Raw genomic sequence first — 24,216 nt, forward strand, 5'->3', positions numbered from 1 at the left:
TTTGATCTTTTGCATGTATTATGTTTTTTCTTTTTTGTTTCTTTTTTTGCACTTTGATAAGTACTTTTAGTACATAAACGTTGCTTTAGCAAAATCATTGCTAAAGTATTTTGGTAAAAAATTGTTTTGTTTAAAAGTTGATTTTTCAAAAATAAATATCTTAAATCAAATCTCATTGTATTATTTGCTTTTAGTATTAAGTTTAGGTCATTATTGTACAGAATTATTTACTGTATTTACGATGCAATTTTTTCGCCCTATGTGCATTGGCCCTAAAAAAAATAAAAAGTTTTTATACCTGAAAAAAAAAACACTGGCCACCAAAGTCCAAAACCATAAAGTTTGACATCACAATTTAAAACAAATAAAATCCCAACCTTTGACAGAAGTTACACAATAATAAATTGTGAATTAATTTGTAAATTATATTTATTTTGTAACTATATAGCTTTAATATGGAGCCGCTCCCGCCTCGACAAAAGGCGCCTAAAGACGGGCAGGGGCCCAGGGGCTGGCCTGATTGTTACTATGTAAGTATATCAATATCATCAGTATACTTACTTTATTTAGAAATTTTTGCTGTAGCTTAGTTTATAAATTACCTTCTGCTTTCAACTTCACCCGTGGTTTCTGGGAATCACTTCACGGATCCGGATATAAAGTATCCTATACCCTTCCCCGATAAATGTGCTTCTACTTTGATATTTTTAAGTTTGCTTGATAACTCTTCTAGCTTTCAACAGTGATTCCACCCGTGTCCCGTCAGAACTATGTAATTCGTGCACTGGGATCAAAAATTGCCTATAGGCTTCCTCAATAAATGTGCTATCTGACACTGATTTTTTCGAATCTGTCCAGTAGTTTCTAGGATTAGCGCGTTCTAGCACAGAAACTCTTCAGACCAATAATATTTGCATACTATTGATGGAACCAATTGCGCACAATGCACTTACATACACTTTCAGATATACCTCTATTTCTTAACCGTCTTCTCGAATTCATTATTATAATTTATTTCTAAAGCATAATACCGTTTTTCCCCCAGACATCTCGCGTGCTAGACTCTACGTTTCGCTACGTGAAGTTCGTAAAGAAACTCCGAGCTTTAGAGGATGAACAGCGCCGCGGCGCCGTCAACAAACTGAAGGAGGAGAAGGACAAACAGTACAGCGACTTCTTTATACGATGCGATCGCAGGTACGTCATTATATTTTAAGTTTAGTAACCATTTTGAAGGTTGTCATGGTATGGGCATGTAATGAGGAGGGGATGATACGCATACAACAAAGTGTGTGCTAAGTATGAATGTACATGGATGGAGAGGAAGAGAAAGACCTTAGAAAAGATGAATGGATTGCCTGAGGGATGACATGAATAAGAAGGGAGTGAGTCAGCATCGTCAGACGAGCGACAGGGACAAATGGAAGAAAATGACATATTGCGCCGACCGCAAATAAAATTGGGAACAGGGCAGGAGGAAGAAGAAAACTAAACTGTATAAACTGTTAACGTAGGGAGTAAATAAATAGATTTCGCCATACATTTTAGTTTTAGAAACAATAATGTACTTTCAGATCCCTAATAAACAACGTGGCGAGGCGTGTCGACCTCTGTTTGACGTCCTACCAGGAAGATCTAAAGGCGAAAAGGCAGAGGCAAGTTAAAGACTTTTTAATTCTTACAATTCAACTGCCTCCAAAATTGTATGCGAATTATATCTTAGCGGATTCTTAGCGGAAAATTACAAGTACTTTCGCATATTCCTGGCGGTTCCACTCGCGTCCGGGTAAAAATAGCTTAGAATCTTTCCTACAGCTAGTCTAGCCATAATATACCTAATCAGGCTGACTTCCTATCTACCAAATGTAATTAATAATAACTATTATTTAGGCGTAGTAAACGAACCTACAGCACTTTAGTTTCACAAATATTAACGCCTAAACAAAATCCCTTTCAGACTAGTAGACCTTCTAACAGCCGAAGAAGAGATGAACATTCGCAAATTCGTAGAACAAGCCCAGGCGGGTGCTGAAGCACTATGGCAAGATAAGAAGGATCGCCTTGCTTTCCTACTGGACAAGAGGCAGAAGGAACACGAAGAGAAATATAAGGATGTACCTATGTGAGTTTGCGTTGGGTATTTTTGCTATTGGCATTTTGGTAGGCGTTGTTGTAAGGTTGAAAGGGAAATGTGGATGTGATGATAGATACGTTATTTTATATGTATTTTATTTACCATGTTGGTTTTAAATATCACTTTGTGCTCTCTAATCTTTATTTCAATAGGTATTTGTTGTAGTACAGATTACCTTAATAGTTACCTGTTGTAGACAAAAAATTGACCTTGAGAAAAATACTGCAACAAGTTCTAGAGTCAAAGTCACTGTCATTGCCAATTATTTATGAATATTACATAGACGTGTTTATTTAAAATTGTCTCCTGCTTCAATAATGGCAGTAGCTATAAGAGTAAATAGCAATATAACCTACCTCCCGCGGCTGGCTAAAAACTTCCAAACAAACGCCACTAGATGGCGCTGTACAAATGACGTCATATTCTACATCGCGGTGTTAAGATTCTCCGCGATTGAACGACCTCGCGTCGAACAACCGTTCGAACTAAGACCTTACTTCATAGGATCATTTCTATAGTAAGCTCTTCACGAGACTTTCACACTATGTGAGTCCTCACAAGCCACGTTGATGAGATGTGGCGCGGTGCCCTGAGCGTGAGGCGGGCGGTGGTGGTCTACCACCAGCCCTCGATGATCGTTCGCTCCCTTTTGCGAGGGAGAGTGGGGTACTGTCGCTGTCTGAGTGGTTTTTGAACTTTATAAACTTGAAAATCTTATTCGATATGAGAATGCTTGCAACTTGTGCAGTATAATATCTGAAAAGAGCATGTAGGTACCTATATAGCCTGGTAAAAATAAATATAAAATTCCCGAACCCGAATAAAATAACATAGCCCATGCGCATTAAGGACTATCTGTATCTAGCTTCCTAACACTGAAAGAGATTCGTATAGGTCAATAAATCAAATCAAGTCTCTCTCTAGAGATGACTTTATATGAAGCACGGTTTTAAATGAGCACATACCATTTGCTTTATTGTCATTCAAAAAGATATGAAATAAAATTTATGATTATGATGTTTGATTGGAAATATTTATGTACATAACTTATTAACTCGCTTTACTTGAACATAGTTTTCTGTGTTATTGTCTTTTTTATCTTTATTTATTATCTTTTTTACTTTTCTATCTTTCCCTGCCAGATCAAAATGTGTGCATGCACACCCGTGCATAGTAAAGTTGCGTTGTAAAGAGATGCAAGAGGTACAAAAGATGCAGATTAAAGAGAACCAGGCTAAGAAAATGTCCGAAATTGAGATAGAAAAGATGTGGCACGAAGTCGCTATGAAGGAGTCTGAAGCTTTGGTAAGGACCAGAAGTATATTAGTTTTATATGCGTACTTTACTTAATGACGTTACATACAGTAGGAGAAATCGGCCATTATTTATAATCCCTGTATGTGTAGCTTGGGTTAGGTAGTTCTCTCAAATCTCTCTTATCCAATAGTAATATTTAGTATGCCAGAAAGTATTTTTCCCCAATAATCGATTCACTTTTTAAGCATTAAAGTCTTATAGTCCTTTCTCAAGCTCGTAGACTATCTGTGCACCAATAGTTATTTGTTATACAAGAGTGCAAAGTTGCTTTTTAACCGCGGGCTCAATTTTGATGACCGAGCAAGCGAAGGATTCTAAAATTGAGACACGAGCGTAGCGAGTGTTTCAATAATTAGAATCCTGAGCGATAGCGAGGGAATCAAAAGAGCACAAGGTGAAAAATCTTTGCACTCGAGTGCAACACGTAACTTTTCATCCCACCTCATCGAGGAAATTACTAAATGCAAAAAAACAAAATGGCGCGCACATACGAGTATCAAATTATAAAGAAGTACCTATTAAAGTTCATTTATTTGAAAACTCAGTTTAAAAATGAAACGAGGTTGAAAATCTATGTAAAAACAAAAATAAAAATTACTTAATTAATTGAATAATTAATTTAAGCAGTATTCTATTTGTTTAATATGTATTTGTTTGAAAAGTCTTATCAAGATTGTCACAAATGGAGTATTGCACACGATGTTCTAAATTCAAATCACTTTGCCGCTCTAGAGGATAAAAACGGCTTTTGCGCTCAGATATCAAAGGGTAAAACTACTCTTTCCGAGATGGTGGGATGAAAAATTAATTTAAATCGGTTTTAGTACCTTTGCCATGAAGGCCTGACAGGCTGACAGAGTTACGTTCGCAGTCACATTAGAAAGGATCAATCACAATCCGAACAATATAATAAGTACCTATATGATAAGTTGCAATGTTTGCAAGTTACAATATTCAGGTAATTAGCCCTAACAGGGTGATATATCTAGTTATAAGAACCTATATAACTGCGTACATTATACAACAAATAAATATGTACATACATATTTTCCTAGGCGGCTCGCTTAGAATTGGACGCGATCGAGCGTCGCCGACGTACTGAAGAATGCATCAAACACAGCGACGAACAGATGGCCTTAAGGAAGGAACAGAGAAGGAAAGACCAAGAGCGACTTAAGGAAGAGTCCTTGAGGATCAAGAAGATGTTCGAGGAGATGAGTAGGAATGAGGATGAGGGTAAGAAAATCATCATCTCCCGAGCCTTTTCCCAACTATGTTGGGGTCGGCTTCTAGTCTAACCGGATGTTGCAGAGTAACCAGTGTACCACAAGGAGCGACTGCCTATCTGACCTCTACGAGGGTAGAATAATCTGGACTAATATTAGGCTTAATTATTAGGCTGCACTATTATTAGGCTGAATATGTGTTTGTTTGCGATAATCTCAGGAATTGCTGGTTCGATTTTAAAATGAGAGTCTTATGCCCGTTTTCACCAACGAACACCTAAATTTAGGGAGCATTTACGGAACACTTAATAAGAATTTCATTTTCACCAAAGCCTAGGTGTCAATTTTAACCTAAAAATTTCACTTAAACTTGGGAGCCCTATTGATGCCTGCTTAAACAACTGCTATCATTATCATTACAGAATACAAACATATTTTGAACCGTTTCTGGCGATGGATGATGAAATGTACCTTTATATGTTATGTAACACCAAAAATACCATGTTTAAAAAGCAAAAAAAAAATGAAACGTAAACTTTTAGAAAGTTTAGAAGCTGTGGAGGTTGTGGATATGTAAAAATTAAATTATACATTTAAAAAAACCCCCGACCCAAAAAAAGTACGCAATAATTATGACAAAAGGTTAAAAACGCTAAACCCTATAAAAAACAAAAAATAACTTTTAACACTACGTAAACTAAATTTTGTCGTGTCGGGGGATCGCTCTATTTCATTACTTTAGATACGTGTTTTTTTTTAAACGAATGTTGTAATTAGGTAGGTAGCATTTGATTTATGTAAGTATTTATGAAGGTAAAAAGCGATCCCCCGACACGTCAAAATTTAGTTTACGTAGTGTTAAAAGTTATTTTTTGTTTTTTATAGGGTTTAGCGTTTTTAACCTTTTGTCATAATTATTGCGTACTTTTTTTGGGTCGGGGGTTTTTTTAAATTTATAATTTAATTTTATTTCATGCTTTTTAAAGGAGCTCCTTAATTTTTCCTTCTTTCATTTAATTTATTTTATCTTAAGATGGGGTCGCTATATGCGATCTCGGCCAAAGGAAGCTGTTTAACAATCCTCATTACAAACTGGCTCTGGGAGAATTGCACAGATTGAGAAACAATAAAGATTAACCTTTGGACATTCTAGATTTTCAGCAAAAATATAAATCGGTTTATCCGTTTCATTCCGGCATCTCAGGGTTTCATTCGCCACATCCCATTTCCAGCATCAGGTTCTCGTCAATCAGAAACATGAAGAGAACTCATCAAGACAAATTCAACGAGCCCAAACTCGATGGGTTTACTAAAAGGCAGTTCAGGGTTACGTCTCCTACCTTCGTGCCCTAATAGCAGACCAGCTCAGTGGTTCCAAAAGACATTAGTGTTTCAAATTTCAGATCCCACATATACTTGCAAGTAAACTGAGCGTGTAAAATTCCTATCACATCTAGCAAACGAGCTGATGACCTTGAAGACCTGAACCGATTTCCACCAAACATAGCTAAGAACACTCCCGACTGACATACCTTTTAAACAAAAAAAACCGCATTACAATCGGATCATCCGTTTGGGAGCTACGATGCCACATACACACACACACACACACACACACACACAGACACGTCAAACTCATAACACCCCGTCGTTTTTGCGTCGGGGGTTAAAAATAATAATCATTAGAAGACCACGTACCTATCTTACGTGAAAGAGCAGATGTCTGAGAAAAAAGTACGATGATCATGACTTTTTTATAAGATTATAGGTTATCACTTGCTATGAATGCACTTGCTAGGTCGTGATGTCGCTGAATTATTCAAAAATAGGAAGTCCTGCATGTCCATAAATATACAGACCATAACAGATGCAAATCTGGTAATCACTGATGTAGTTTCGCGGTGGCCGGGACAACTATAGGCCTATTCAGACCTAAGCGGTATTCGCTACCGTCTACGGCAGAGAAAACCCTGTGGGTATGCGGTAATATGACTGTTCAGACCTAAGCGGTATTCGCTACCACCTGCGACAGAAAACCCAGTGGGTATGCGTTAATATTACTGTTGATGTTCGGGATGCATGCCGCTGCTGCCGCGCGGTATGTACTTCTACCCACAGCGGCAGTGGATATCGCTCAGGTCGCTCTAGCCGCGGTATAGTTATCAGCACGGATATTGAGCCCTGACCTTCACCTGCGCAGAAGCCATTTATTGGTTTATTGCCTTGTGTACAGTGCGCAAAGCGATCCCCACTCTTCCGCCGAGAGCTCAATATCCGTGCCGGTAACTATACTTGATACTAAATACCTGAGCGAAACCGGCGCGGTATCTACCTCTACCCACAGCGGCAGCGAATATCGCTCAGGTTTGAATAGGCCTTAAATACCAAAACTGCAGTAGATACCAATGATTCGAAAATGGTGAATATGGAGGAGCCTATCTCCTAGGTGATAGGGGATACCCTCTGGAGGTAAGAAGTAGGCTAACATTGAACATAATAAATTATGTAAATTAAAACAAAGATAGTAAACAAATATTTTAATATTAGTCCTCATATGATGTACCAAACATTATCATCATCCTCCTGCACCAATTCAATTTGAGGTGGGCTGGGCGCAGCATGTTTTTACACGTCTTTCCAATTTCTCGCACCACCTGAAACTAAATAAATATATAATTTTAACCCCATACTTAAATCCATCAACTCATGGAGAACAAAAATACAATGAAGCCGACAGTAAAACAAGGAACACAGTTGTACGGCAATATCTTAATACACTATATTATTATACACAGATATTATTCACATTTACCTGTAAAGGGTTCCTGTCGCATTAAAACTATTTGTGACTGGATCCAAGCTTTGTTTTTGGCTTCGTTCGTGGTCCCATCCGTTTTTTGTTTAATATTGTGTCTCTATGAGACGTCAGCAATTTCACTAGCTTGTCTTTTTCTTCTGCAAGAAAAGAAAGAAGAAGAAAGGTTTATCCTCGTTTTCTCTTCTCTGCCAAAATAAACTTATCTATTCAACAATAATAAACCCAAAATTAACCTCACTCTATGTACACATACACATCAGTCAATTTGACAAACGCGCGAATGACATAGGTAAAAATTCACCTATAGAAAACCTCTTTACTGTTTTATTGCATAAAACATAGCGTAATGTAGTTTAAGTTAAATTAAAATAACATCACAAGAAAAAAAACTCACAGGCTTTAGTAATATATACTCGATAGACGTTTATTTCTTAAGAAGTACAGAAAAATCATTTTATCGATAAAATATCGACTTTGCATTATCGTTTGTAGAACTAGTAATCTGTCACTTACTTAAGGGATCCATGTACAAGTGTTGTGAAAATGAATTTAGGTAGGTGTCAAATTGGGAGGGATCCTTACTAAAAGTAGCATTTAGATAGGGAAACGGTAAGAGGTTGTTGGTGAAAACGGGCATTAGATAACTTATTTATGGAGGAAGGTTTTTATCCGTGGGTAGTTCTCACGGGATGCGGGTGAAACTGGCGGCGGAAGCTAATGTGTTTCTCTTGGTGGATTAAATAGTTCAGAGATTTGAACTCTATCGTTTGTTTGTGCCTAGACTCCCTTCTTCCCAGTAATAACACTTAGGACGGGTGAACGGTGTGCGTTTATGGGGCTGTCTCATGTAATCCTGACGTTCGAAAAATACTGTTTTCAGCCTACTTTGAATAAACTATTTCTGATTTTGAAAGACTAATTCAATTTCATCGCTCTGAGGCAAAATAGTTATTTAAAAACATCCTTCTCTTTGCTAGACTAATATAATAACTTCTTAAAACCCCAGAGTCACGCAAAATGCAAGAGAAACGTCTAGAAGAAGCCAAAGAGCGCAGTGATATGATAAAGGAACGCCAAGAGACTGTAGCCAAACAGCAAGCTGAGGCCAAACTTGTCAACGATACCTGGGACTCACTCGCCTCGGTCGGCTTGGACGAGGAGGAGAAGAAAATGCAATTGAAGAGGAGGAAACAGGTAAGATATCGAGATTTCTATAGACTTGCATGTACGAGATACTTTATGCAACTTGTTATTAAAATAATATAAAGTACCTAAGCCCATCATGTTTGGTCTCGATCGTCGTTCATATATAAGTAGTTCCTGAGTATCCAATTCCAGCCAATAAAGGTGCATATGCATATACCCACATTTTTTGAGCGTAAAAATGTAATTGAAAAGCAGTTTGGGCATAAAAATATTTCAGTGTCACTTTTACAAAAAATATTACAATAAGTGATGCCTTGGTGCATATAAACAAATGATTAATAATCCTGTCCTACTTATGACCGCGAAAGTTTATTATGTATATAGAATGTTGTGAATACCTACAAAAACCACTGGGTAGATTTTAATGAATCTTGGCAGTAATGTAGCTTGTTAAGTATACCTACCAGAATACTTTATATCCATGTGCGGGTAGTATTTCCCACCAGATGATATTGAAACCTCAAAAACTTAATATCAAAATACTTTTACGGTTACCTACATAATATTTTTTAATCCCGACCTTTCGGATCCTTTACTTTCAGCATCCATCTAAATATATATAAAACTCAAAGGTGACTGACTGACTGACTGACATAGTGATCTATCAACGCACAGCTGAAACCACTGGACGGATCGGGCTGAAATTTGGCATGCAGGTAGATGTTATGACGTAGGCATCCGCTAAGAAAGGATTTTGATCAATTCTACCCCCAAGGGGATAAAATAGGGGATGAAAGTTTGTATGAAACTTTGTCAATTTTAAACCGATCGGACTGAGACTTTGCATGCATAAAGCTACTATGGCGTAGGCAACTCTTAAGAAAGGATTTTGATAAATTCCATCCCTAAGGGGATAAAATAGGGGATGAAAGTTTGTATACATCTTCTTAGATTTGTACACGCTAATCTTCCGAACTACTGAACGGATTTCAATGATTTTTTCTTTGTTGTATCAGTATTAAGCCTGGTCAACATATAGAAAGAAAGAAGAAAGAAAATCCATTTATTTCGAACACACGAATGACGCAAGAAACAAATAAATAAATATGGCACAAAACAAACAATACAGTGAACATAAAAAGGAAAAAAACACGCTGCAATTGCGTCACTCGTGCGTGAAAGGGACAGCGCTCAGCATAAATGCTGTATCTCGCGCACGCAGGCACGCAGGCATATAGGCTATAATTTATCTTCGAAACTTGAAGACCTGATGCAGAACTCCAACAGACCAACAAAACTATAAGAGATACAAAAATGGTGCCATGGCAAAAATTGTTTCATGTGATGAGCATTTTCAGCTGAGATAATAAATTTTAAGATCTGGAACACCTGATGTGGAACCCCAAGAGCCCAGCTTCTCTATACCATATACAGGTATGACGTTTTAGCAAAAGTTGTTCAATTTGATAAGCACTTTCTATTGACTTACACAAATTGAAGATCTAAAACACCTGATGTGGAACTCCAGGGGCCCAGCTAGACTATAGCATATAGAGGTATGACGTTTTAGAAAAAGTTGTTCAATCTGATAAGCACTCTCTGTTGACTTATAAAAATTGAACCACACCTACACCTGATGTGGAACTCCAGGAGCCCAGCTAGAACCATGACGGGGGTAGGTCTCACGCCTCTGGTTTGGCTTGGCCGTCCAGAGTGGAGTCGCTAGAGCAGGATTAGTAGCCCTGCTCGGAGGGTAGGTGCCTCATGGTAAGCACAGGGAGCGCGTAATCTGCGTTTAAAGTCCACCGAGGTATCCTCACCCTTCAGCTCATACTTGAGAGATTGGTTCTCTACCCACTAAACCACCACGACTTTGTCATCTATTTAATGTTTTTGTACGTAATAATACTTGTGTAATATTTTTGCCACACACAAATGCGGACTAATTAGAATCACTACTTTTATCCCTATGGTCACGTCTATTGCGGTTCAGTTCTCAGCGTTTTGTTTAATCTGCTGTGCTTTTGCTGTTAAAGTACAAAAATTAAGTATATAGAACGTTTCTCTTCGGTCCCTTAAAATTCAATATCAGACTATTCAGATCTTTGATTTTGCTGACCCCGTAGTCGCTGGCATAAGGGACAGGATCCGCGTACGAAGTCGCGGGCAGAAGCTAGTAGTCACATATTTTGAAAGTCTTATGTTCGCGTAAGTGTCAGAAATGAAAAATACTTTCAGCACTAACATTGAATCTTAATTCCAGATGGAACTAGACATATGCAACAGACGCATTTCCAAGATCAGACGCGACAAGGGTCAGCAGAGCAGCGAAGACGCGAAGATTCTAGAACAGGAGGCGAAGCGACAGCAGGACGTCATCGACCAGAGGCGGTGCGCGTACCTTAAGTGGTCTAAGAAGATGCAAGAGGTAATTGCTACAATTAATATTATAAACAGGAAAAAAATATTGTTTGTTTTGTAATGGATAAACTCAAATATTGCTGGACCGATTTTATAAATTGTTGGAAAGCTACACACTTCTAGCACACTTACCGAGTAACGCTGGCTATATTTAATACAGGCAGTAGTTCCCACGGGAAAACGGCTAGTTATCTATGCTAATTTATTTATTTACGGCCATGGAAGACTTACAGCTAGTAACTTTTAAGATAAAATATTTGTTTGTTTACTCTTACGACTGTTTGCAATATTTTGCTTACTAGAGATAAAATTGTCATGTCAAATTCCTATATATTTCTAGTAAACAAAGCGACCGTAAAAGCTAAAATGTCCTATGTACCTAATCAGTCATATATCCGGGTGATTGGCAGATGAGGAGGTCAGATAGGTAGTCACTCCACGTAAAATACTGATACTCAGCCACATCTGATTAATTAGACTAACAGCCAACCCTAACATAGCTGGAAAACCTAGGTCAGCTTCTGTATAGGTACTATCAAGTTCGGTTAACATGTATGGCCCAATATAGCCTAAAAATAAAGGTATTATGATTATTGAAACTTTTTCTATAACGTATACAGGAGGTCCGCGACGGCATTATACAACAAATGAAAGACAACGCCTTAACCCGCGAACGCAAAGCAAAGGAAGACGCCGACCAAGTCGAGTACCAAAGACAAGTGTTCAAGCAAGTTGAAGCGCTCGTCAAACATAGGGAACTTACTGAAGCTCAAGCTAGGAAGATATTCCAATCTCAGCTGTTGGAGCAGATTGATTATAACAAGTTGCTTAAGGTAAGTCTTTCGTGGCAAACTTAAGGTTCGTCTACACGGCACATGTAGCTGGAGCAAGCTAATATGCGCAAGTGACTAGTGACAAGAGCACGCGGGTGGGTATTTTGCTTTGATACATGCGCGAGTCGCTGGACCCGCACGTTTTTAAAATGCATGTAACCTGCGCATATGCCTCAACATGCACAAGCTACTTGCACCTTGTAGATGCACCTTAATGTATATGCGTAAGTGGTATAATGTGCGCTGAGGCCATGTTATTGTGAATATAGCTGGGCTCGGAAGTTAGCGAACCGCCATGAAGTTTGTCAAGAACTATATTAGAGGTAGGTTATGTATTTAAGTACTAGGAGTCTTTAATGGCTTGTCAAACATAGGGAACTTACTGAAGCTCAGGACGGAAAGCCTAGGAAGATATTCCAATCTCAGCTGTTGGAGCAGATTGATTATAACAAGTTGCTTAAGGTAAGTTTTTCATCACAAACTTAATAACGATCGGAAGTTAGTCGTGAACCGCCATTAAGTTTGGCGAGAACTATATTAGTACTAGAAGTATGGGATTGCTTGTCAAACATAGAGAACTCACCGAAGCTTCCAATTTCAATCCTTCCTTCCAATCTCAGCTGTTGGAGCAGATTGATTATAACAAGTTGCTTAAGGTAAGTTTAACGCTCGGAACATCGTGCGAGTGGTATGTGTGCGCATAGCTCTGCTCGGAAGTTAGTCGCGAACCGCCATTAAGTTTGACGAGAATTACGTTAGTACTAGGAGTCTGGGATGGCTCGTCAAACATAGGGAACTTACCGAAGCTCAGGCTAGGAAGATATTCCAATCTCAGCTGTTGGAGCAGATTGATCATAACAAGTTGCTTAAGGTAAGTCTTTCATTCGAAACTTAATAACGCTCAGAACATAGCGGTGGTGAGGCCATATTATTGTGCGCGTAACTCTGCTCGGAAGTTAGTCGCGAACCGCCATTAAGTCTGAAATAGCTCGTCAAACACAGAGAACTTACCGAAGCTCAGGCTAGGATGATATTCCAATCTCAGCTATTGGAGCAGACCGATTATAACAAGTTGCTTAAGGTAAGTTTTTCATGCCAAAGTTAAGGTTCGTCTACACGGTGCATGTAGCTGGAGCAAGCTAGGCTTTTCAAACATGGGAGCTCACTGAAGCTCAAGCTAGGAAAATCTTTCAAACTCAACTGTTGGAGTATTAATAACCAGAATATTTACATTATTACTGACACCAGAGCCAGATTAGGCAAGCATGGGGCCCATAAGTTTAGTATATATATTTATTTATTATACTTAATGTTACTACTTCCTTGTAGCCTACCAGTATGACCTACCAGATAGGAATTAAATAAGTTTTAATAACTGTTGTTTGTACTGTAAAAGCTCATGAACGTTTATTTGACAGGATCGAGCACGAGCGGAAGAATTGGATCAGATCAGAAAATGTGAAAGCGCAGCCGATGAGTACCAGTATCAGATCACCAAGATATTGTGTCGGTGAGTGCCCTTTACTCCTTACATCATTTCAGCTTCCAAACATAATATTTAAAATAAAACCTTTAAGACTTTCACGTTGAGTAAAATAAACTAAAATGTAGGTACTTGGATTTGCAAGCGATTAGTGGAGTCAACTCGTGACCAAAAGGCTGGCCTACTTCGGTCAAAGAATATGCGAATATTCAGCGCGGCAATGCAGCCAACCATTAGATGATTTTTTTATTCATAGTTATTTCCTTTTTATCTATAAATATGTACATTTAATTTGTATATTTTCTAATATAAATACTTGTATGAAGTTTAATTTTGCCAACCATTTCAACTTATCTCCACAGATTATTCTTCAGCGAAGAGATCCATCCATTCATGAAACAAATGTACAAAGGCTTGAAGATGCAGGACAAATGTCCCTGTTCTAAGCCTGATTACTGTGCGGTGGGCCCTAAGCCTATAACTGGGGCAAAACCACATTCGGTGCCGGTTTTGGGCCCAAAAGGTGGGCCCGCAGCTAACGCACCTCCAGCGACCAAGGTGCAAGGTCAAGATGCACCCGCGAAATCACCGTCTAAATAATTAATTTAATTAATTCTTTATTTGATAATTTTGTACATTATGTTTGAGTAAATAAAATTTTAGTTGGAATTCGACTTATGATGTGGTGTTTATTCATTTATTTCCTGCTGTCAGTACATTTAAATCATTAAGCTGTACGTTTTAACACTTTCATCAGTGGCGGCCCTAGGGGTGTGCGAACTGTGCCCTCGCACAGGGCCTCGCGCTACAACCCACAACTGGCTCTCGATCCAGTCACGGATTCTTTTTTATTTTTGCTTAATTTGAGAGTCTTAAGGACAAACAATTTAAAAAAATTCGCGCTCGCTACGCTCGCGGCTGTTCCCTTGTCAGTACCTTTCCTTCTAAATTGATTAGAGTACCTTTATGTCCCAAAACTCAAAAATTTTCGCGCTCGCTACGCTCGCGACTTCCCCTTGCGCTGTTGTTTGTTATGCAAGTTTAGGTGCTTTGATGACCCAAACCTCAAAAATTTTTGAGATCGCTACGCTCGCGGGTATTTTGCTTTCCACTTCCTTTTTTTTCATCCTTTTTTAGCCGAACCTAGAAAGTAGCGCCGCTTTAAATCCTTTTATTTACAAAAAAATAACTCATTGTATGAATGTGATTGCACTGTCATGTTTGCGCCCGGGCGCTACATGAGCTAGAGACGGCCCTGAATGGCTGAATCAGTTATACGAAGAGCTGAATATTATCTGAAAAAGCAGTTTTTCGAGGCTTAAAATTATTAAAACACGTTTAAGGAATTCGATGACACAAGATCGAGTTTCAGCCTTTGCTATTCTTTCGAACGAAAATGACGTTGCTCATTCATTCGATTATTCTGCTTTAATTAAAGATTTTAGTCTTAAGAAAAGTCGCAATCATCAGATCATTTTAATATTTGTTAATTTTGTGATTCTTTAAATATAAACTGTAGTAAAAATAAAATGTTAGATATTAATTTGTTTAACTTGACCATTTCTCCTCAAACATGACGTTTACCTAAATCAAAATACCAGCTTACTTTCGCTGACTTTCGCAACACATACTTTTCACGTTGGACAAAGGGCCTCGCATAGACCTGCCGCACGTAGCCTCGCAATGGCTAGGGCCGCCGCTGACTTTCATTAAATGAAAAGTCTGTTAAAACAAAACAATATACCAAACAACCTTTTACACCAAAGCGGGAGGAGACGCGAGCAAATGTTTTTGAATAAACCAATCCCATCCGCAGAGCGCATGTACCTAATACCTACTAATGAGTACTAATCGCTCACAGCTCACATCTCTGCTACAAGAAGCTTAGGTACATCCCCTTCGCTTTGGAGGAAATACCTAGCTAGCAGCATATTTCCTCTTTTGTTTGGAAATCATCAAATGACCCCTCCCGCTGTGGGTAGCGTGAGGGAGCGTCAGACTTACTGACTAAACCCACCATGTGTCTCTTCTTAAGTCCTTAGGCACCAGGGCCGCTGTAAGTCTTTCGAACAAACCCGCAGCCCCGGCAGGCAGTCCTGGGCACCAAAGGGAACTCTGTCTATCTGACTCACCTTTCTCTCGACTACAGCGTGACAAATCATTTGATGTCTTCCCATTTCAAACAGGTAGAATCAAGTCCAAGCCCATTGTGGTCTGTTTACATCACACGTATGTTTGTAAATGCGTCATATCAATTGTATCTACTTAATAAACGTCGGAAATCCACATACTTGTGAGATTTGACACGTAGATCTGACTAATCTGAATTCTGACCGCGTTTAGATTCACTTGATGATAAACGTCACGTAGTTCACTACTGGGTAGGTACAGTCGCGACAAAAATAAGGTGTTCTAGTTCTGAATCTTGACAGCATTCAATATGGCTGTAAAGATTTTAAGGAGCGATGAGAAAATAACATTAACCACTTCACTGTCCACGATACAGACACAATAGTTTAAAAAAAAAGATCCCGACGAATTGAGAACCTCCTCCTTTTTGGGAAGTCGGTTCACAATCGGTGTGTATCACATATGGCTCATGGGACAGGGAAGTTATTAACCCTAATTAATGCTGCCTATGTATGTAATAAGCACTAAGTAAAGGGTATTCACCATTTCTAAGACTAAAACATTACCAGTCATAAGTCATAAGTCATCAACGCTCTCTTGGACGGTACAGATTGTGATATTTTTGCCGATGGATGGAAGAAAATCTTGTCTGTGTGTCTGAAGTACTGTGGGAAGTCAGTGTGTTAGAGATGTCATTAATTAGTGTAATTGGCCTGCGGCCGTTCTAATTAAGTAAATAAATAAATAAATAAGTATTTACCCGTCATGGAAAACAAATTCAAGCAAATATTCCGCTGTAAAATGTTTATGAATATTATTTTTATGATTGAATGCAATTAGGCTAATTTAACGTGTAACAGTGTTTTTCTGACGTTCTGAAAGAAATATAGGTAGTCAATCGTATTGGTGCTAGTATTTCCCCTAGTCTTAATGCAAAGTGCATCATGTTAGTGTAGGTACCTAGGACCATTCATAAGATATAGACTCAAGTTTCCTTAAAAAACGGAAAGCTTAATGACATCTTCCTGAGTCATTACTTGCAACGTAACTATGTGGTCACTGTTCATTGTCGTTGACTGTACTTTATCACGCCGTATTTTCCTGTAGGAAGATTTTAATGTATGGTAATAAAAAAATATTAACTGACTAACTGACTTACATTTCGTAGTTTTTCCTTAACCCGTTTGTTCTATATAAGCTTTTGTATTCGTGAGCGTCGTCAGTCGTGTGTAAACATCCAAAGATGAAGATCATTCTTGCTCTGTTCGGTTTCGCGGCTGTGGCCTCTGCCGCTGATCTTACCGTTGGCAACGAAGGCGGGAGTCTCATATTCGAGCAGAATGTTACCGCCAGCCCAACGATATGGAAACAAACGAGAAACTTGACCGTGAACGCTACAGACGACGCAGTCATCAGCCGAGTAGTTGTTATTGACAACAGGCCAGAAAAGGACGGCGAAGCTAAAGTTGTCGAAGGAGGCGAGGGAGAAAAGAACGTCACCATCGAACTGAAGGGACCTGCTGTCTTCAGAGGCTTTGACTTCACTATTCAAGTGTTCGCCGCTCCGGAGAATGAGAACACGCAGCACCCGAAAGCAACCGGGCACGACACACAGCAAACTCAACTACCACAAGTGCCTGAAGTTCAAATCACTAAGGACCTTAATGTAAACGATCATTCTAACCAACATCCCAAGAATACTGATGACATTATCCTTGGAGCTCCGGTACCAACTGCCTCTTCTACTACCGAAGAAAACAAGACCAACAAAGACGGGCAAGTTAAAACCAATGTGCCAGCTTTAGTGGGTGATGATAAAACACGTAAATACCGTGAGACCGAACCCCAAAAGAACACAGAACAGGCTCCCATTGCTGTCCCAAAGGACGCAGCTTCAGGTGTTAATGCTACAAAGACAGAAGCTAAAGAAAACGACAAAGACTTGAAGGTATTGCTCGATTCAATTTTCGTAAATTATTCTGCCCCGAAATCTGAAGAAGGTCAGGAACAAGTTCATCCCGTTATGCCAGAAAATGATCAAGTCCAAACTGATTTAATCCAGTCTGATGAGGACAGGAAAGTTCGTCAGGCCAGCATGGAGCCTATTGCACCAGCTGTTCTACCTAAAGAACTGAAGGGCAACGATGTTCAGACGACTAAAAAAGTCGAGGTTTCGAGTACCACACCGAAAGGCATACAGGAGAAAGTTATACCTAGTGTTGTACCAGTGACTAGTGAAAGTTCTTCAACGTCAGCCGAAGATTTGAACACTGAGTTGCCTGAAGATCTGCAGGCTACCAAGGATTCGAAAGGAGGCTTCAAGGGACCTAGATTTGAACACCGCCCTGCAGTGCCATTGCCTTACATTAATTAATTATTACTTATCTTCAAAATTGTGATATTACTCAGTACTTTACATTAATATTTATGTCGCCTTTAATACTTACTTGTCTTGTACAACGTGCCGTATTTAACATTTAAAATAAAATAAATGTTTTTTTAACTATACTTTCTGATTTTATTTTCTCCACTACACTGTACATCTGTAAATAGATTTTTGCAGAAACAACCCAAGTGTAACTTTAATTCTTAATTAATATTATAAATGAGAAAGTTAACTTCCCGTCGAGCTTTCACGCCAAAACTAAACCAATTCAAATGACGGCCAAGAAAGTGTGATTTCCATATTTCCCTTTATAATTACAGGATAACACAATTTGACAACCTCTTTGGAAGTTCTCCCTAAAATAAATGAACTAGTTTTCCGCATATACTTGAGCCCCTTTGCTTGGCTATTGTAAACAGGTGTAGGGAGAACTACTAAAAGTATCAGAAAACTGAATTGCTCCAAACACTATAGATATTAGGCTGGCCTTACACTTATAAGATATGCTCACTTAAGAAGATCATAACAATTTCTTAGACATTTTTCAACTTACCTACCTACGAAAGTTACTTGTTAATTTCTACGGAAGCAACACAGGTCGGGGTTATACTTTTTTGACTAGCAAGCGAAAGAAAACAATTCAGATACATATATAACATTTTATTAAACAATAAAAATATGTCGTACAACCTGGAATGCTTACAGTTACAATCATTTACATAATATCAATATGTATTTAATTAACTACTATTATTGTAAAACACATTGTTAAAAAACAACGTCAAAATTGAGCAGTATTTTGAGGCAACATTTTACAAAAGAAATGTACCTTATGTAAACTTTACAAAGCCGGTCTCACACGAAACATTCTAACGCCCAGTTTATCATTCATGTGTATCAGGCCTTAAAAAATATATTGTGTCCTTAACCCTTGCACCGCTGCGTACGTGTGTGGACTTGAAAACATTTAAAATAAGATAAACATAGAGGAAACTTCGCAGTATCTTCCTGTTATAGTTAAACGAAATATATCAAGATGACTCATGAACTTGATGGTATGATTTAGAATTAGAGCAATTAGTTAGAGGCTCAAGTTCATCCATCCTCATCCTCCGAGCCTTTTTCCCAACTATGTTGGGGTCGGCTTCCAGTCTAACCGGATTCAGCTGAGTACCAGTGCTTTACAACGAGAGGCTCAAGTTAAAATCAGATAAATAACAATTCGGGCTGTTTATTTTCTTAAAGAAGTCTTTGGAGTTGAGAAAAGTTTTCGCGTCCGTTCACTACGTAAGCAATTAAAGGGTTAAAATAAATACTTACATACATTATATACAACGATATGATACATATAAATACGAGTATCATATTTAGATACCTATGTACACTAAAGTCAAAACAGATTAACTGATAAATAAAAGACCTGTCACTTACACTATTACTTGAATTATTATTATTAATTTATAGTATTATTTAATAGGTTTTGCACGTCAATTGTTAAAAAAATCAATTATTATGATACCATTATAAATTATTTATACTATGAAATATCATGCCAGATCTTTGGTACAATAGAGTAACAATGGAGTGTATTGCTGCCTTTTCTATCATTAAAAAAAAATCTTCATGACACAAACAAAGTCCTAGTACAGTAAGTAACAAAAAGTAGTTAAAAAAGGGTTTAATATTTTTTGTTTATTGTATGTGCCATTTTTTTTTCACTCCATTAAACACTATGACAAAAAATGGTCAAAAATATAAAGGCACGTCATATCGTTAGCCAGTTGATTTGATATCAAAATTCTGTACAAATTAGTCTATGAAAATGGAGTTCAAAATGCCTTAGTACTAGCTCAACAGTTATATAAAGCTAACATCTAGTATAATATAACAATTATAAACCTGAATGAAGATTTATCTAAAACATAGGCGCAAAGGTATTTTTCAATAGCCAATGTATTAAAAATACACTGAATATATAACATATGTACATACATACATAAAATGTTGTGTGTAACTTATGTTGCTAAATATCTTCAAAGATATCGTCAAATAGTACTTATAATTCTTGCAATAATCTGTATCAAAATGGAAGCAAAAATCTCAATTTAACACAGAGCCTTTAAAACCACTTAGGCCAAAGACCACAGACAAAATTAACATCCGTTTTTCTTAAAACAACTATTTACTATGAAAGTTGAATGTGAAAATTCCTAGTAAGCAATTGTTTTAAGAAAAACTGGCGTACCAAAAATAGGCCTTAGAACATTTTCCCTTGCGCCTACACTAAATCATCTACCTACTCGTATTGTATCAAGGAATGTACCGGTATTCCTTCTGGAATGTTCTGGCGGCCCCTGAGTGAAGTCAGCTCGATGACAGCGAGACAGCCGATGACATCAGCACCGCAAGACTGAAGCAGCTTCGTGGCTGCTGTTATAGAACCACCAGTAGCTATCAGGTCGTCAATAATGAGGCATTTGAGGCCTTTCCGAATTGTGCCTTTTTGGATTTCTAGTATGTCCTGGAAGAATAGAAAAATGTAATTAGTATGTGTGGTTGAAAGTTAGGGCCTCGGGAAAACACTTTGAATAAAATATTGAAGAAAAATCTTCAAATCAATGTGCTTACTGGTAGGGGAGGATCCCCCAAAAGTGTGAATACATACTAGAGTGGAAGGAGTACATAAAAGTATACAGGAGTAGGACGTTAAGGAGTATTAAGGTACAGTACATAAGAGAAAATATGGATACTACTAAGTTTATAGGGAGAATGCATAAGGGTGGACTTAAGGAGTTATTACAAGGGAGCACATATGGAAGTTTATAGGAAGAGTACATAAGGGAGTCGATGGCAATCGAACTTCAATTTTGGAGGCTTAATATATCGTTAAAAACAGGATCAGCAGCGGCATGTAGGTTTTTAACTGTGTTCGGGACATTGGACAGAAGATGCCGCACAAAATAACTAAACAAATTATCCAGACACTCACCGTCCCATACTCCAACTCGTACTTATAAGACACGACCTCCCCAGGTAGTTTCCCCTTCTTCCTCACAGGTAAACAGCCGATGCTCAGCTCAGCAGCCACGGAGAACGAGAAGAGAAACCCTCGCGACTCCAAGCCTATCACTGCTTCCACGTCTGGGAACTTGGCCTTTATAGTTTGTACTAGTAGACTCTGTAGGAGCTTGCATGTGGGCCCGTCAGAGATTGCTGAGAATATGTCCCTGTAATACATGAGTAAAGGATTATTTTTTTATATTAGGTTTACCTATATGTAACTAACTATGTAATGGAATCTAAGGTGACCAATTTAATAATGTTCTAAAGATCATTGAGTCATGAAAGTTTACAGCAATAATATTTAAATGGAACTGATCTGATTGTGGAGCCGAAAGTTATGAAAAAGGACTTTATGATGGATTTTGGTTCTTATATGCATTTACATGTGTGTTTTTTAAACTATAAAATTAATGAGATGATCTGGTTATTGGGTCTCTATAACTTTTGTGGGAGTGTTATGGAACAAATAAGAGCTAAAATCTTGCGATAAATAGCAATCTTTGAGCATTCTGGAGTTTACAGTAGGTGTTGTTGAGTGAATGGTTTATTAGAATTGGTTCATTTGTGCGCCATACCTACTAATATTTAATTAATATGTGTAGAAAATCCCTCTACTCAAAACTATGGAAAACACCAAACAAACCACAGGTCGCTACCATACGCATAAATATTGACAAATGCTTTCGAGAACAAAGACAAAACCGCAGGATATTGAATGAATTGCTTCAGATAAGCATAATTATGTACCTACTACCTACATTTCGTCATCGTGTGACCACATGAATGGCTGATGTGTTTATTTACTACTGTTTTACCTCAATGAGTTAATACCTTCCCAGATCACTCCGCATGCTAATTTATTGATGAATAATGTATTTCATGTGTTCTCATAGAGTAACTTGCTTTGTTCTGTTTTTGGTCAAAACGATTCTTTGAATCTGTATCTGGCTGCTGATCACGAGGCGTGCTGTGACGACAATGCAGGTTCTAAAAATGCGTGACGCGAAAAACCCCGAAAACCACAAGCTTTGCGACTGGTAGAATAATAGCGAGCCAAAGATTTTATTTTTTTTATAGTTCGACTAGCTGTTTTCCCACCGTTTTACCCGCGTCCTGTGAGAACTCCTGACTGTACCTGAATAAAATATAGCCAACGTTACTGGGGAATAATGTAGCTGTTCTGTAGTTTTGGAGTCTTCAGGGTACAAAACAATGCAAAAATGATTCCTCTGTATTATATTAGTATTGATTGAATTTTATTACATGTGATTTCTTTAAATATTTATTGTACAGTTAGATATTGTTAAAAGATGATACTTATGTCAGATTAAAGTAGATAATGTAGTTTCAAGGTTGCTCTTTTATCATGAATCATTGTGTTGTCAAGTGGATAACTATTTGTTATCATTCATACTTATGAATATTATTCCTAATCAAACTATTCAGAATGAATTCTACTTGTATTGCGTACATGACAATGTTTTGAAGATATTGTATTGGACTAATGCAGACTCTGCTCTTTGACAAAAACTATGTACTTGGGTGTAATAAAAAAATAGAAGAAGTCTCTTGGCAGGCTTTCTGCTTTAAAAAAACACAGTATTTTGCTTTGCTATTGGGAGAGTTATTTTATGTGTTTTCTTTTAGCAGTACCACAGACTACAGAAACATTTCTAAGTGGTAATGCAATAAAAGCCATAGTATCAGAGTATGTATAGTACGGTAGGTCCAAAAATACTGGATATTCAGATCAATTACACAAAGTAAAGAGCCAAGAGTATTTTCTTTCTATGTAAAAGCTTAGGATGTGCGGTTACTTAAGATGGCTATCTACCTACTTGGTAGCATTTGTTAGAATACAAAAGCATTTGAGACAGGGCACAAGTACACATGGTACCTACAACTTTCCGTTTAAACTTACAAACAATCTAGATATTATTGTTGTCTGGCGTTAGCTTGGCCCTTCCCATAGTTCTGATACGAAATTTTCTTTACCTAACAATTTATTCTGACGAAGCAGGTTGAATGACTATGAAATACCTTTTGTTAATTGATAACACTATTTACAGGAAAATATTGAGGTAAATACATCACCATAGTTTTGAATGAATGGTTTAGTAGGTAAATACACATGGTTGAGGATAGACAGTGGAACAAATCATTCTTCAAAAACTTTTTAAATTAAAAAAGAAAATAGTAAAACATACCAAAATAAAATTCCTGGCTTAGGAAAGTCAGGGTAGCTCTTGATTTTGCTTTTCAATTCTAATATTTTCTTATCGTAGTCTCCGTCCATAGTTATATAAAGTTTGGGTTCTTTATTCTGATTTATAGGTTATGTTCTATCTGCAATCAAAAGTAAATAAACATGAATTTGAAAGGTTATTTAATCATATGTGATCAGTTTTGAAATAGTTATATTATTTCTATGTAGTATTTTCATTTACTTACGTATTTTCTGTCACAGTTTATCTTAACAATTGTATGCCGATTTGGGATATTGCGGATTTCAATTCAATAACTATAGTTTGAGTTTGATTGATTTTGATTGACTTCAGTGGTGGAAAAACCACGAACATGTTTACCCAAATTTGACGAAATTAGTTTTTACTAAGTGCTGTGTGCTGGCAACATCAGTGCCTTGTGAAAGGGTATTTTCACGAGCTGGTACCATGGTATCCGAAAGACGCACTCGCCTAGGAGTTTCAAAAGTAAAACAGCTTATGTTTTTAAACGTCAATTGTAGCCAATGAATAGGCACAACAGGCAAGAAAATGTAAATATTTGTAGATATAAAAAAAAAAAAAAAAAAAACAAAAAAAAAAAAAACAAATAGGTACCAAGAAGTAAGTACCTCAATTTAATCATTGTAAATATACCAATCTTTTAAATGCGCCAAAGAAAAGCAAAATGATATTATATTTTTATTAGGTACCAGTATTATTTTGCTAGTCTTTGCCAGTCCTAAGCCTGGACAAAGCATGAAGGTAAGATTGGAATATTACTTGTAGGAAAGGTGCGTTGGTATTTACGCAACCAAGTTTTTACGCCTACTACTAAATAACAAATGATAAAGTCACTAAGCCTTTACACCGTTCCGCGATCATTTCATTTCATCTACTCATTCATTAAATCATTACTCATAATTGAAGTGCCGTGGCCCGTGATGTGCTCAAACAAAAATCATTGATGATTTTGTCATTGTTCCTGTCATCGATATTTTTTTGTCATTGTCACGCAGTCATTGATACAGAAAAAT

General features: G+C 37.6%; 3 protein-coding genes, 1 long non-coding RNA gene and 1 other non-coding gene across 5 annotated transcripts; 3 read left to right on the forward strand and 2 right to left on the reverse strand.

Moving 5' to 3' along the window:
• The first annotated feature begins 362 nt into the window (after positions 1 to 362).
• LOC110378051 (cilia- and flagella-associated protein 53) lies at positions 363 to 14,057 on the forward strand. Its single transcript, XM_064041192.1, has 11 exons — positions 363 to 530; positions 1,046 to 1,197; positions 1,575 to 1,655; positions 1,958 to 2,122; positions 3,277 to 3,439; positions 4,507 to 4,687; positions 8,502 to 8,689; positions 10,905 to 11,069; positions 11,683 to 11,895; positions 13,314 to 13,405; positions 13,741 to 14,057. Exons 1-11 carry the CDS (start codon positions 456 to 458, stop codon positions 13,976 to 13,978), a joined length of 1,713 nt encoding a protein of 570 aa, XP_063897262.1. The 5' UTR covers positions 363 to 455; the 3' UTR covers positions 13,979 to 14,057.
• Positions 2,622 to 2,822, forward strand: LOC126056650 (small nucleolar RNA U3). Its single transcript, XR_007512203.2, has one exon. It is a non-coding gene; the product is annotated as a small nucleolar RNA U3 (small nucleolar RNA).
• LOC135118641 (uncharacterized) lies at positions 7,200 to 8,032 on the reverse strand. The gene is made up of 3 exons (XR_010277694.1): positions 7,890 to 8,032; positions 7,490 to 7,632; positions 7,200 to 7,337 (listed from the first exon to the last, which is right to left on the reverse strand). It is a non-coding gene; the product is annotated as an uncharacterized LOC135118641 (long non-coding RNA).
• Positions 14,058 to 16,662: 2,605 nt separating the features above from the next.
• On the forward strand, positions 16,663 to 18,007 carry LOC110378043 (uncharacterized). The gene has a single exon (XM_021337126.3). The coding sequence runs from the start codon at positions 16,752 to 16,754 to the stop codon at positions 17,880 to 17,882; it is 1,131 nt and encodes a 376-aa protein (XP_021192801.3). The 5' UTR covers positions 16,663 to 16,751; the 3' UTR covers positions 17,883 to 18,007.
• Positions 18,008 to 18,573: 566 nt separating this feature from the next.
• Positions 18,574 to 23,710, reverse strand: LOC110378046 (adenine phosphoribosyltransferase). Its single transcript, XM_021337129.3, has 4 exons — positions 23,409 to 23,710; positions 23,165 to 23,303; positions 20,884 to 21,121; positions 18,574 to 20,415 (listed from the first exon to the last, which is right to left on the reverse strand). The coding sequence occupies exons 2-4, from the start codon at positions 23,251 to 23,253 to the stop codon at positions 20,191 to 20,193; spliced, it is 552 nt and encodes a 183-aa protein (XP_021192804.3). The 5' UTR covers positions 23,254 to 23,303; positions 23,409 to 23,710; the 3' UTR covers positions 18,574 to 20,190.
• Between the last annotated feature and the right edge of the window lie 506 nt (positions 23,711 to 24,216).

This window comes from Helicoverpa armigera, chromosome 24, assembly GCF_030705265.1.
Source record: "Helicoverpa armigera isolate CAAS_96S chromosome 24, ASM3070526v1, whole genome shotgun sequence".
Lineage (NCBI taxonomy): Eukaryota > Metazoa > Arthropoda > Insecta > Lepidoptera > Noctuidae > Helicoverpa > Helicoverpa armigera.